The sequence below is a fragment of the Canis lupus genome, chromosome 38 (genome assembly GCF_003254725.2).
Source record: "Canis lupus dingo isolate Sandy chromosome 38, ASM325472v2, whole genome shotgun sequence".
Classification (NCBI taxonomy): domain Eukaryota; kingdom Metazoa; phylum Chordata; class Mammalia; order Carnivora; family Canidae; genus Canis; species Canis lupus.
In genome coordinates this window covers 13,944,630-13,958,079 of record NC_064280.1, presented here as the reverse complement: position 1 = coordinate 13,958,079, position 13,450 = coordinate 13,944,630, and the positions used below count along the sequence as shown (strand labels likewise).

The following is a 13,450-nucleotide window of genomic DNA, read 5'->3' as shown; positions in this document are numbered from 1 at the left end:
GATATCACCTCCCCCAGGAAGGCCTCCTTCTCCTCTCCAGCACAAAGAAAGCCATTCTTCCAACCTGTCGGGACTCTTACACAGTTTCGACCATGTAGTATTAGCTTTTTGGTTTTGTTTGGTTGGTTTGGTTTACCTGACTTCCTCGCTCAGTTGTAGACTCCCTAAAGACAGGGTCTACACCATTTTTTTCCATCTATCGGCTGACCTAGCACAATGCCCGGCACACGGTAGACTTGATAGATATTTCTTGCACAGATGAATGAAGGAATAAAATCCACATTCCAGTCTTACTGTTCAAAACTTAAAAGTTAGAAAGCAAACACTGGTCCAACAGAAATGCTTTTCAACGAATAAGAGACATAGTTTTACAAATTCCCTGGCTTCTGACCTCATTTCAAAGTTTAGGCAAAGGCACCAGGCACATCTGGACAGATCCAAATTCTCCTTGAAGCCCGTCTTTCTAGTTTACACAGGAAAGGTAGTCTGTCATTCTCCTAGGCTGACACATGGTCACCAGCGAGCTGACTGCCACGTGTCCCTGCCCACCGAGTCAAAGACGCTGTGATGAGGCATCACAGCAAGTACGAACCCCCAAGAGCTGCCATTCCACACCTGTCAGCACAGATGGGAGACCCAAGAGGTTATTTTTTTTTAAGATTTATATTATTTTATTTTATTCATGAGAGACACAGAGAGAGAGAGAGAGGCAGAGACACAGGCAGAGGGAGAAGCAGGCTCCACGCAGGGAGCCCAATGTCGGACTCGATCCTGGGTCTCCAGGATCATGCCCTGGGCCAAAAGGCAGATGCTCAACCACTGAGCCACCCGGGCTGCCCCACCAAGAGGTTATTTTAAAACACAGATAGCTCCTTTCTAGAAAGGAAGGGGCTGAGTTGACAATAACTCAGGAATATTCATTTTAAAAATTTCCAAAAGCTATATTCTACGTCCAGAACCCACTGGAGCTTGCTGATCAAATTATTAACAAAGAAAGAACTCAGCGATTTTGAAATTCTTGGAAATTCTTGGAAACCTGGAAATGCAGCTATAAAATGCCATTGCAATGCAGCACAGACTCCTCCTCACCCAACTTCAAGCTCCGCCTTTACTTACCCTGTGTACAATAATCACCTTAAAGCCACCAGAACCACCTTACTGAACCCACCCTTCCCCTTATTTTATTCAGAGGAAAAGCCACAGACCTGATGTTGGCCTACAAGGTGCTACCTGACCTGTCAGACATGATCTCTCTCTAATCTCATCTCCTAGGACATTTCTGATAATCCTTGAACATGTCAGGGGCAGTACCAGCTGTTCTCTCTGCCAGAAATGTTCTTTCCCAGAGAGCTCCAGGCTCTTCTCTGACCTCCTTCAAGCCTCTGCTTAGATGCCACCCTCTTCCTGAACCCTCCCACACCCAGCTTCTTGAAAACTGCAGCTCCACCTCTAACGCTGCTCTGTTTTCCCCTCTAGTATTTTCAAATTCTGTCATGCTTACTTAATTTTTAAAATTAATTATTTGTCTTCCTCCAAAGGGTGGACTTCGCTAACGACCAAGTGTTTTGCTGTTTTAGTCACTGATGGCATCACTAGAGCAGACACGTGGTTAATACCGCGGAAGGAACTAATTTTCACAAGAACGTCCTGTTTTTTACCTGTGTCCTCCCACAATCTCTGCATGCGTTTGACATTTATCTTAAACCTGTATCTACATTTATAATTAATGTAGAGATCTTTCCATTAAAGGCTTTTGGGGAAGTAGAACTGACACTACCCATCATTCCTTTCACACTTCAATAGCCGGGTGGGACGGTTAGGGACACAGAACTGGGTATTTCCCTAAGTAGTCTGACAGCCAAGAATCCTACAGTAGGTACGGAACATCCATACTGCGGGGCTGGATTCAAAGTACTCACGATTCCCAAGTAACATCAAAATAGCAGGAAGTAGAGGATTGCACAGACACCAAGAAATTCATCATCAACTTTGCTTTTTAAAAGATGATCCGATTTGCACCTGCTCTAATACCTCTGGTTGAGAAAAACATCATTTGGAAGCAGAAAACTGCTGTTACTCAAAGCCCAGTCTGGCCGAGAGAGTAGAGTTTACATTCCATTGTCGGCCAGATCCTTACCCCATGGAATGTCTGAGAACAGGATTCAGGCCACGAAGAGGTCGGCAGTGCTTCGACCAAACACAACCTCAGGGAATTAAACACTGTACGTCGACTTATACGTTATACTTGGCCACTTCCACATTATATATTCATTTTCAAAATCCCCTTCCCACTCAGAGTTGCCTGGCTGAAGGCACCTAAGTGGAAGAATTCACTCCCAGGCATAATTCCAAACTAAGCATGCATTACCCCATGTGACTAATTTGTTTCCTTACATACTCACTGCCCTCCCCCCACCCCATGGTGAAGAGTGAGCATGGGTATATGTGATGCTGCTGACAGAGGGGCTACCTTGAGGCATATCTGTATGCACTTGGGAAACTGGAAAGGACGGGACAACAGGTCTACCTCGATACCTGTATGAACTTGGGAGATTAGAAGGATGGGACAACAGGTCTACCTCAATACCTGTATGAACTTGGGAGACTGGAAAGGATGGGACAACAGGTCTACCTCAGTATCTGTATGAACTTGGGAGATTGGAAAGGATGGGACAACAGGTCTACCTCAATACCTGTTTGAACTTGGGAGACTGGAAAGGATGGGACAACAGGTCTACCTCAATACCTGTTTGAACTTGGGAGACTGGAAAAGACGGGACAACAGGTCTACCTCAGTATCTGTATGAACTTGGGAGATTGGAAAGGATGGGACAACAGGTCTACCTCAATACACACTTGGGAGAATGGAAAGGATGGGGCCAAGACTCTGCTGTGCTGTAGGTGAGGGGCCCCACCTTGCAGAACCAGTTGATCACACAGAGGCTCTGCTGGATCTGAATCCTTGCACACTGCGGGACTGTGAGTAGATAGACCTGGATAATCAGAGCATCCACTGCCCTGAGCAGCCGCAGGCTCCAGTGAGGTCAGAATAAGCTGCAGAGCCTGCTTACAGGTGTACAAGCACCAGCTCTGAGGCAGGGCCAGGGAATCTGCTCTTTAGGGACACCTCAGGAGATACACATGAAGGCCACGCTTTGAGAAACACCATCTTTAAATCTCAACAGAGCTAACTGAAAAAAAAAAAAAAAAAAAAAAGAAGCAAAACCAAAACCAAAATCAGAACCAGAACAACCTGAATTTGCCTTCACAACTTTTAATCTATTTATTCACAGAGAACCAAGCTTGGTTGCTGATCTTCTGGATTCTTTTATCTTAGAAGGAAAAGCTTCAGGCAGGCTAAGCTTAGCTTCACCAAGATTTGGGGGGCTAATGAGTTTAAAAAGAGAAAAATGATTCAGCAGCCACATGGGCTGTGAGGAGCAAGGACCATTCCGTCCTCCAGAGGATTTTATTTAAAGCTGATGAAGCATCAGCGCTGCCAGTCCAATCATGGGTGTCAGAACACGGAGTTATCAACTACACCCAGGTTAGAGAGTGAGAACAGCAAGAGGCGCCACAGGCCCTGCGCTCCCTCCAGCCGCTCCCAACATCTCCTTGGAATGGAGAGGCGGTTCACGCAAGGTGACAGGGATGGCCCTCGAGCTGCTTGGCACAGGCCAGCCTCCACTTAACGAGTGCTCAGAATCACACTCAGCATGGAGAAATTCACCCTGACCCTGGACACTTGCCCCCTGGCATCCACTCACTTACATTTTTACTCAATTACTATTTCTAAGAACAGAGACAAAAAAAAAAAAAAATGCAGAGCCCCACTGCTCAGCGGTCTTCCATGGAAGGTCTGAAAGGGGTCTGCAGGTTTTCCCACAGGCCTGGAAGCTGGGTGGGGTGAAAGGGCCTCCCGCTGTACGGGAATCTGCATGGAGCTTGGGCCCTATCTCCCTTCCACACCCTCGGAGACACTCCTGATTTTCCCAGACTCACTGAAGGGCAGGGTGGGTTTCCAGTGTTTTTTCACCAAAGAAGGAAGGAGGCTTGCAGCAATTCAATGACCGAACATAACCCCAAGTGAGGAGTGTCTGAGAAGAAAAACCACACAGAGAACCAGGGTAGGCCTCTCAACTTGTTTACTACTGGAAGAAAAGATGAAAAGGAAATGAATCCAAAGGGGTCACTAAGATAATTTAAAAAATTAATGGGACAAGATTGCAAAGGGAAAGTTAAAGGAGGGCCGGAAAGTCCAGGGGTCTGTGGTCTGGTTGGAGGGCATCAAGGCCAGACCTGAATTTGGATTCTGGCTCGGCCACCCCCTGGTGCTATGACCCAGGACAAGGTATTTTCCTCTCCAAGTCACAATCTCCTGACATGTGGGGATGGTCATCCCAGCCATGCCCAACCCCCCAGCATGGGGAGGGTCAGGATGATGTGTCTGTGAGTGCCAGGGACATAGGAGAGACTCAACAAATGTGTTCCTTCTCTTATCCCCTTCCCTTTTCTTTTCCAAAAAGCTAGTGGGGAAAAAAAGTCAGACAATTAAATCCTTGGTTTAGATAGTGAAATAAAATATAAACATAGAGGATGAAAACAAAATAAAATCCGTCTCACAAAAGGGAAACTTAAATGCATGGATTAAACCTTTTACTCTTTATTCACATGGCAGCTTCTAGCCACTTTCATCCATGAAAATAAATGTATATTCTCAACAGAACCTGCTCTTTTATGAGGAAACCCAGCTTAGGCCACTGTAAATAAACTACTTGAATCCTTCATTCCTTGATTCCTAAGAAGCAAGGTCGGGCATGGTAAACTGCAGAGTAGGATATACCAGTGAAGCAGATATCTACTAAGGTAATAAAAACATTTCTTTTGTCCCTATTGGGACCTTTGCCTACATTTAGCATCAGTATAATCCAAACCTTCTTGAGGGTCTCAAAAAATGTGAGTAAACCAACACCAGGATTGTGAGTCTATGTCATCTCTTCCTGAACATGGATCAGGGACACCTGGGCCCCTGAGTTCTTAAATATCAGGATCAACTAAGGCTATTCTTTGTTATGAGCTCACTGCTCAGCATACAGTAGGCTCTCAATAAAAGCTGACTGAATTGAGTAATGTTCCAAATCAGAAGGCACTGAAAACTCTGGCTTCTGTGCTCCTCGGCCTGATCCGTGGCATTGGCTCTGAGGGGTATGCACTTGTTCTGAGGGTCAAGGCTAAGTGGCAAGCTCCCAGGTCCAGTCAGCCAAAGGCTTGATCCATGACAATCCATTCTCATGCAACCCAGAAATGACAACACGAAGGTCATAAATAATGGCAACTTTCCCACAGGCCTCCCTCCAGAACTTCAAAGGAAAGCAAAGCTCCTTCTTTCCCTTTAGTTCAGTACAAGAAACATTAATTGAGCAACTACTGTATGCCAGGCATAAGAACATATATATAAAAAGACACCCAGAAGGGGCCCCTGATATTCTGGCCATACTGTTCAACCCTCCAGAGAGCATCCTCCATGGGGGTCAGCAGATCTGTATTTCAGACCACTCTGTCACCCCTGGAGCACATATCTCGTGTACCCATAACCCACTCTTTCACATACGGCAATCAAGTCATCATTTACTGACTAAAAATTTGGGAAATCTTTCTGTCTGTTCAGCTACAAGGCTGCATTCCAGAATTCTCTCTGGCCTTGGACAAGTTCCCCAAAGGAGACAGACACTAAAGATGGACTTGATATCACTATGTCAAATGAGGTATAAAGCAGACAAGTGTACTCACCAAGGTACCCACAGAGCACCTGGGACTGTCTGGAGCAGAAGCTGCCCACTGAGCCAGAGGGTGTTGTAACAACTGGGCAGACAGCTAGGAGTTTTAAAAAGCACAGTCATTAGCTATTTTACTGAGGCGATGCCTTGCACAGAGCTATACAAAGATTCAAAGTCGAAGAGGGCTCTCCGAATGTACTTATATCCCCCACACATATAAGGTCTCTGCTACTCAGGGACCAAGGATCTAGGAGGGATTCTGGATTCCGGTCCCAGATCTATTGACATCCCTTAACCACCAGTCAGGCTCCTGAATTCCCTTTTCCCTTTAAAACGCTCTAGCATCAAAATCACAATGTACAATTTATACACGGAAACGGTAAAATAAATACCGTGACTTACATCAAAGATGAACAGGAAAGGCCTTGACCTCCTTTGACAAAAGACAGCCTACCTTTTATGAATAAAACTCAAGGTTTCTTTGGGCTGGCCTAGATTTCAGTTTCCTTAAAACATCCCCTCCATCACCATTCCTAACCCGCATGTGAAAATTTCTTGAATGTGTCAAAAATCCAAGTGTATCTTGGTTTGGGGCTGCTCAGCTACAGTTTAAAAATCTAGGGCTGCTCGGGATGGATTATTACATGATGGAATTTTGAACTTTTGTTTCTTTAAAGTAACAGCAACTACATCTTGTATATTGCCCACCATATTCTTATAAAAGAAAATACACCCCAAAATACCTCCAATTGAAGGGAAAACATTGTTGAGTGTTCTAATCTGGGGTAGAGTCAATGACAAATAGAGGAGTTTTGCATAAGAAGATGTAGAGTGAAACTCCCGCTCTGTTACTGGTTTCCTGTGAATCTTTGACCAAGTGCCTGGATTCACCCAAGCCTCTGTTTCCTATAAATGAAGCCTACATAATGCTATCCCTGAGGGTTTTTAGAAGATCACAAGAAGATGATATATTTAAGAGATTGTCAAATAAAAGGTGATCGAGAGATGTGATAATACTAGTCATATAACTTATTTGATAGATGAATCCCTGACTGGCTTCCAGGCCTGGTATGGATGTACATCTTCCCTAGCTCCTGACACAAATTTAAAATCCATGCACCTTCCATTCATTCATCTAGGGCAGGTTTTCCAGAAGAAGCACCGCCACTCTTCAGACCGGACTTGAAGACTTCGCTTGAGAAAAGACAAAAGATCTTGTGGATTCCTCTCTCAATTTGGGGGGGGGGGGGCGGGTAAGTGTGGGGGGTTTGTGTACATGGTTTTCTTTTTTTTTTTTTTTTGGACAGATGTGTGCCTTTTATCTCTCGATTTGAAAACAGATAGGAAAGACTTTTTCCAAACCCTGTAACTTACCGTCTCTAACCCACTAACAAGACCCCTGTGACATGCTTTCACACTTCTGTGGGACACACCTCCCAGTCAGAACTCTCTTTCACTGAGATTATGGCACACTGGATGGCCTGCAGAGGCATGAAAGCGGAAGGCTCAACATCACGTTTCTGAAACATGCTGCTCTCATGTTGCCACCATATGCTGTTACCAGCTGACATCTGCTCACATATGTTCTCACCAATAAGCAACTATGTTGTTTATTTTTAGAGGCTCTCCACAGCCTTAACAGGGAGAAAATGCCCTCAAATAACCAAGTCAGCAAAGACAGGAAGCTACTCTGGGTATAAACTGTTTGTCACAAGATTAGCAAGTCAAACAAAATCTTCTCATTCATATCTGACCTCTAACGAGAGATGCTGAAAGTTATCTTAAATAAAAATCTCAAAGAATATAACCAGAGAAAGAAAGAATATGCAGGGTAAGTCACTTGGTTAGCAATGCTTTTTCTTCAAATTATGGCCCTGTGCGTTTCTTGGGGGGATTTAACTCCTTTTCCTGGGAAACAGCACCTTCTTCAGGCCAGTGGATGCTGTGGATGCTGTGGTGCAGAAGAGGGATAGTTCCACTAACAGAATCCAGATCCCTGAGATTGCTCCAGGTCACCTGGGTCACAGGAAGTTCTGGGTGGGACCAAGGCGAGGTAACTACTGTCATCAGCAATTTCCAGCAAGCAGTCCTCAAGTATGCCCCTTTGGTTTGCTTTTACCCTACCATAAAGCTGCACTATTAAAATCCTTTCTTTTTCTGTTTTGTTGGTTTGTTTGTTTTTAAACAAGGCCAAAAAAGACAGGGCCCTCTGGTGTCAATCTATTGCCTCAGAAGTAAAGACCGAAAATTGGGTGGAGATATATGTGATGCCACCAGTGATTATGTAGGCCAAAGAAAGCAATTCTTTGTTTTTTTTTTTTTGTTTTTTTTTTTAAATCAATTTCAACAATCTGTATCAGTCAAGTGGCATTGTGGTAGGAATACATTTTTTTTAGATCAGTGAGGCTTTGGTATATGTGGAATGCTTTATAAAATGTGAAAACGGGGAGCCTGGGTGGCTCAGTCAGTTGAACGTCTGCTTTTGGCTCAGGTCATGATGCCAGGGTCCTGGGATCGAGCCTCACATTGGGCTCCCTGCTTGGCGGGAGGCTACTTCTCCCTCTCCCTCTGCCTGCCGCTCTCTCTGCTTGTGCTCACTCTCTCTCAGATAAATAAATAAATCTTTAAAAAAAAAAAAGGATAATTGCTAGAAGTCAGTTTCTAAAAAATAAATAAAATAAAATGTGAAAACCTATGAAAATCTAAGACAATTAGTTTCAGAGAAATAACTCTTTTTAGAAGTACTTGGGCATTCGCTAATAATGGAGGACTACTTCTCACATAAGTTGTAAAATAGAAACTGTCCTGGAATTAAAGTTTTTGCCTGAGCAACTTACAAAATGTCTATAAGACTATGATATTAACGGGATCCCTGGGTGGCTCAGCAGTTTGGTGCCTGCCTTTGGCCCAGGGAGCGATCCTGGAGTCCCGGGATCAAGTCCCACATCAGGCTCCCAGCATGGAGCCTGCTTCTCCCTCCTCCTGTGTCTCTGCCTCTCTCTCTCTCTCTCTCTCTCTCTCTCTCTCTCTCTCTCTATCATAAATAAATAAATAAATCTTAAAAAAAGACTATGATATTAACTAGAAAAGTTTTGAGATTCATTTTGCCCATGATGACACAGCTAAGAAATAAAGCAACAAAATAAAACAAACAAACAAAAAAATGCACAGTGTTTCCAGAGTGTTTTTTAGAACTCCTGCCTAAGAATCACCTGGCCTTCTCATCAAGGGTTCAGGTTTCTGGGTCCCACCTGAACACTACTGAATCATAATCTGGATGGAGGGTAGGAGACAAAGGTTTGGGAATCTGCATTTATAATAAGCACTACTGGGGATATAGGGGCTCTTTTGCATGGTAAAATGTGAGAACCTTTGGTATAGGCATTTGTGACTTATTGCTTCAAAAAGGCCTTTTATCAAGATGAAAGCAGAGAGGGAGACAAACCATGAGAGACTCTTAACTTTAGGAAACAAATTGAGAGTTGCTGGAGGGGAGGGGGTTGGAGGCAGATGGCGTAACTGGGTGATGGGCATTCAGGAGGGCACTGGGTGTTCTATGCAACCAATGATCGCAGAACTCTACCTCTGAAACTAATAACACTCTCTATGTTAATTAATTGAACTTAAATAAAATATTTTTTAAAAGGCCTTTCACACAATCTCACTTGACCTCGATCCAATCAGGTGGATCAGGGAAAAAGCCCTTCCTAAGGTTTACTTGTTCTCGGTAAGTAGAGGTTTTGTGTCGTGTGAAAGTGTCCATAAGGAAGAGATAAAGGCTTTCTCGCTGCAGTGATATCGTAAACATAATTAACTGCCATTACAAATGCTCCAGTAAACTCTGTGTCAGATTAGTCCCCGCCTCAATCCCTCCAAACCTTTCTCTCAGGACTGCAGAGCTCCAACAGTGTTTACTATCATTTCCTCCCAGCACACACACTACAATGAGTTTCTACTTTACTTAGAGAATTCCCAGCAAATGTTACTGAGAAAGGGCAAACTGCTGATCCCAAATACATAATGCCTCGGGGTCAGCTTGCCTCAAGACCCTCTTTCTAGAATCTGGATAGTAGTGTCAAAGAATTAATGAAATTAGACATGACTCTCTACACATAGTTTCATTGCTGATGGTGATATTTTGTGACAGTGGAATTCTTCTGAAATATATCTCTCTCCAAGATAAACTAGCACCAGCCACCTCACTCTACGAGGGAGAAAAGCACAAGGTTAGTGGGTGAAACAGCAGCAATTCAGGATTTAGTTCATAGATCTGACCAGTAACTTCCATTAACACACCTTCCATTAACAACCTAAGGCTTTATACTATGAAGAGGTACAAGTGAATGACTAAACTATTATTCAACTCAGCAGGAGTTTTGAACAAGGTGAGATGCTTCAGAACCTGAGGAGCCGGCCAAATTTCAGCTTCAGTTCTGCTAGGCTACTTCCTGTTTAAAGCCAGGAACCCCAGCCCACTCCCACCTCTGTTCCATTCTCATTAACATCCAGAGCCTCAGATGCCAAGGTATGAGCTCAGATGTGAAAACATCTCCCCTCAGAAAGCCCAGACAGACCTCAAAGGGGGCAGTTCCTTTATCAAGTAACCTATCTTGTGAAAAAACAAAAAACAAAAAAATCCTCCATCTGTGATTTTTTTTTTTCTTCTCCTAAAGTGGAATCTGAATAAGTCATCTACTCCTTGAGGTGCTTTGTCAGCCAGCAATTTACTTGTAAGAGTTTATGATAAAGCAAGTAGCAACAACTTCAATGGTATTGTCATTAAGATGTCAAAGCAGAAGTGAAAATGAGATTAAGCCAATGGATAGGAAAATAAATGACCAAAGAAGAGCCAAACCCCCAAATGGAAGGAATGACAAAGTCACTGCTGTGTCTGGTATGGAATGAATAATCTCTGATGAATTTAGTCTAAAAAAGTATTGAATTATCAACACTGAAATGAATCCAAAACTCAAAAAATAAGTGATATTTTCCCATTTATGTGTTGCCAACCATCAATATTTCTGTGCTCTTAAAAGACACTAAAAAAAAAATGTGCAATGTTGTCTTTTAGATAATGCTTCCATATAGATTTCCAAAGGCCTCTGGACCTGTGGTCATTTCAGTGTCTGTCTCAAAACCCAACTTTGCACTTCCTGTCCACAAGATGAAGTAACAAATAAGAATTCTTACAACAACTTCAAGTTATGAATGGGGAGTTATTTGTGAACTAGCTTGTCAAGACAGATGTGGTATTTGTCAGTGTGGTGTGGGTTAGATAGGGAAAGCCAAATGAACAGAGCCAAGGTCTCAGTCACAACATTTTTCTCTTTCTTTCAGGAGACTGGAAAGATGCTACAGTATTTCCTGAAATAAACAACATTTCCAAAAAAATAAAAAAAAAATAAAAAAATTTAAAAAAGCAAAAAAGCAGTCATATTCTCAAATAGCTGCTCTGAGGCTCTTCTTTCAGAAACCCAGTGTCTTCACTTCAGGAATAGACTGCTTCCCAATCACCAACATACGGGCAGCAAGGAGAGCCTGAAGGAAGAGTGGCACTCTCCCTGTGAAACGTGGGGAACATGCCAGCAGAAGGGCAGACAGCTGCCTGGGGAGCTCGGAAATGCACTGGAACTATTTTCAGGTTTAAGCTTCACCACCTCCAGAAAGCATTTTCCATTCGCCTTGAGTTCCTCAAATCCTTGTGGTTAAAGGAGTTATCGAAGCCCCACATTTCCGACTTGTCAGGCAGTAACATATCCAAGGGCTCATATGAGAGAATGAAGGGATGGTCCTGGTCCACAAATAATAGCTTTCTCAGCACCAGGAGGCTTTCCCTCCTTCCAACAGATGCTAAATCCAGTCAACTCAACTCCTCTTGGACAGCAACGTTTTCTTACACTGATGAAATGGCCCCAGAAAGGCTGGATGCTACCTCACACAGAGAACGCCTTGCACCGTTAACAACCACCCAGGGCCTAGTGTGGCCTCTCCTCTCTGCTATCACCTCCCACGTTTTCATTTCCTCCTCAAACCCTTTGTGGTGACACTTGACCACGCTCTCCTCTTCCTGTCATCCATCTTCCTCTTTGAGACTTCTACTCCCTAATGTCATTGTGTTGCGAAGGCCTTTTTAAAAATCAATCACCTGACAGCTAAGAAATCGTTGTGGCCGGTGCTTGGTTATGGAGGTGAAATGAGGTCCACCACAGTCTAACTTTGGCTGCCTGACCTGGCTCAGCTTTGACTCCAAATGGCCTGGCTTCCTTCTCCACAGTCTCTCACTGGGGGAGGTGGGGGCTGGGGGGGGGGGGGCGGGGAGACCGAAAACCTGTGAGAAAGGGCTGAGCCAGGTCCAGAAGCACATTACTCAGCAGCATCCTCTATACGTTATCCTTTTAGGAACAACATCCCCGCCTTCCTTTGCTGGATTTTAAGCCTTATAACTGAAGAAGATAAAGAGGTGAATGCTATGTGAGTCATACGTATGTTCAGAGAAATCAGTTAAAATAAGTTAGACTTTTTTTTTCCCCTAAAAATGCATATACTCCTTGGAACAACTGGTAACATATTGAGATGTCAAAAAATATCAAACCTGAAATGAATGCACTGAGTATGCACAGCGAGATGCTCTGGCCAGGAGGAATACATTACGTAGACCTCCTGCTTTTAATTCAGGAGGTAGATATTACCAGTCAGTGGCTCTTAAAGTTTACTAGATAGAAAAGTTTTCTGAGGGCAGATATCCTGCCTCCACATAATTTTATGTTTATATGCTTCTAGCCTTCACTCTGCACTATGTCCACATGGGCTTCTTTCATTCCATGAACATTTATGTGACTTTACACATTTCCCATGTTTTACTATCACTGAACTATAGATCTCTCTCCTAACTAAAACAAGAGCAGTTTTTAACAATTGCCGTAGGTCTGGAGCAAGACATCTTGCCTTTGGTGCCATCTCTTCCCCTTCAGTCTCTAAGGCCCTTTTGGTCCCATTCCTTTTTATTTATACTCCTTTTATTTACTGGGTCTATATGGCTCCAAAGCCTGTGCTCATTGCACCACTACCAGCCTACCTCCCCAAATAAATTAATTCTCTGAAAGAGACAAGATGAAGCCATCATCAATCAAAACTTTAGTGAAGAAATGGTTGTAGTTATCGACCAACACTGGGGACCTGATAAATCATAATTTTTGTATCATCCAAATATAGTGAGACAAGTTGAATGTGTTAAAGGTAGGGTAAAAAGACCTAGGGTTGTATCCAAGGCTTTGGAGGTGTATTGCCTTTTGTAGGGAAAGAATTCAGAGCCTAAGAACGTAATTCCTGGTAGGAGAGGGGAGATGCCACTCTTGCATGGCTGCGGTCCATCATTTTGTAAGAGGGCAAGGAAAGTCATGCTCTCTGTTCCCTGGTCTCTATTTTAGGGCCTCGATTAACTAAGAGCCTTACTTTCAACAAGCCATCTCTGATAGAAATAGCTATGTCCAAGTCCTCAGATGTCATAGGGAAAATACTAGTATGGACTCTACAGGGCTGCATGTGAGGATCAGGGAGGACATGCACATAAAATACTCGAGACTATGCTTGACACAGTCAGTACCCAGTGAAGGTTAGCTGCCATCATTATTCTCACCATGATTTTCTTCGTGATCTGTAAAACTAGAAATAGG

General features: G+C 43.5%; 1 protein-coding gene across 4 annotated transcripts in view; it reads right to left on the bottom strand.

Annotated features, from left to right (window-relative positions):
* The window catches only part of TGFB2 (transforming growth factor beta 2), an 81,021-nt gene that overhangs the window by 59,445 nt on the left and 8,126 nt on the right, over positions 1-13,450 (bottom strand). For 2 of the 4 annotated variants that reach the window (XM_025420984.3, XM_025420982.3), the window contains exon 2: positions 5,791-5,874. The exons of the other annotated variants lie outside the window; for them this stretch is intronic. In XM_025420984.3, coding sequence (XP_025276769.1) covers positions 5,791-5,874 — 84 coding nt within the window. The remainder of the gene's footprint in view (positions 1-5,790; positions 5,875-13,450) is intronic. 4 annotated transcript variants of the gene reach the window in all.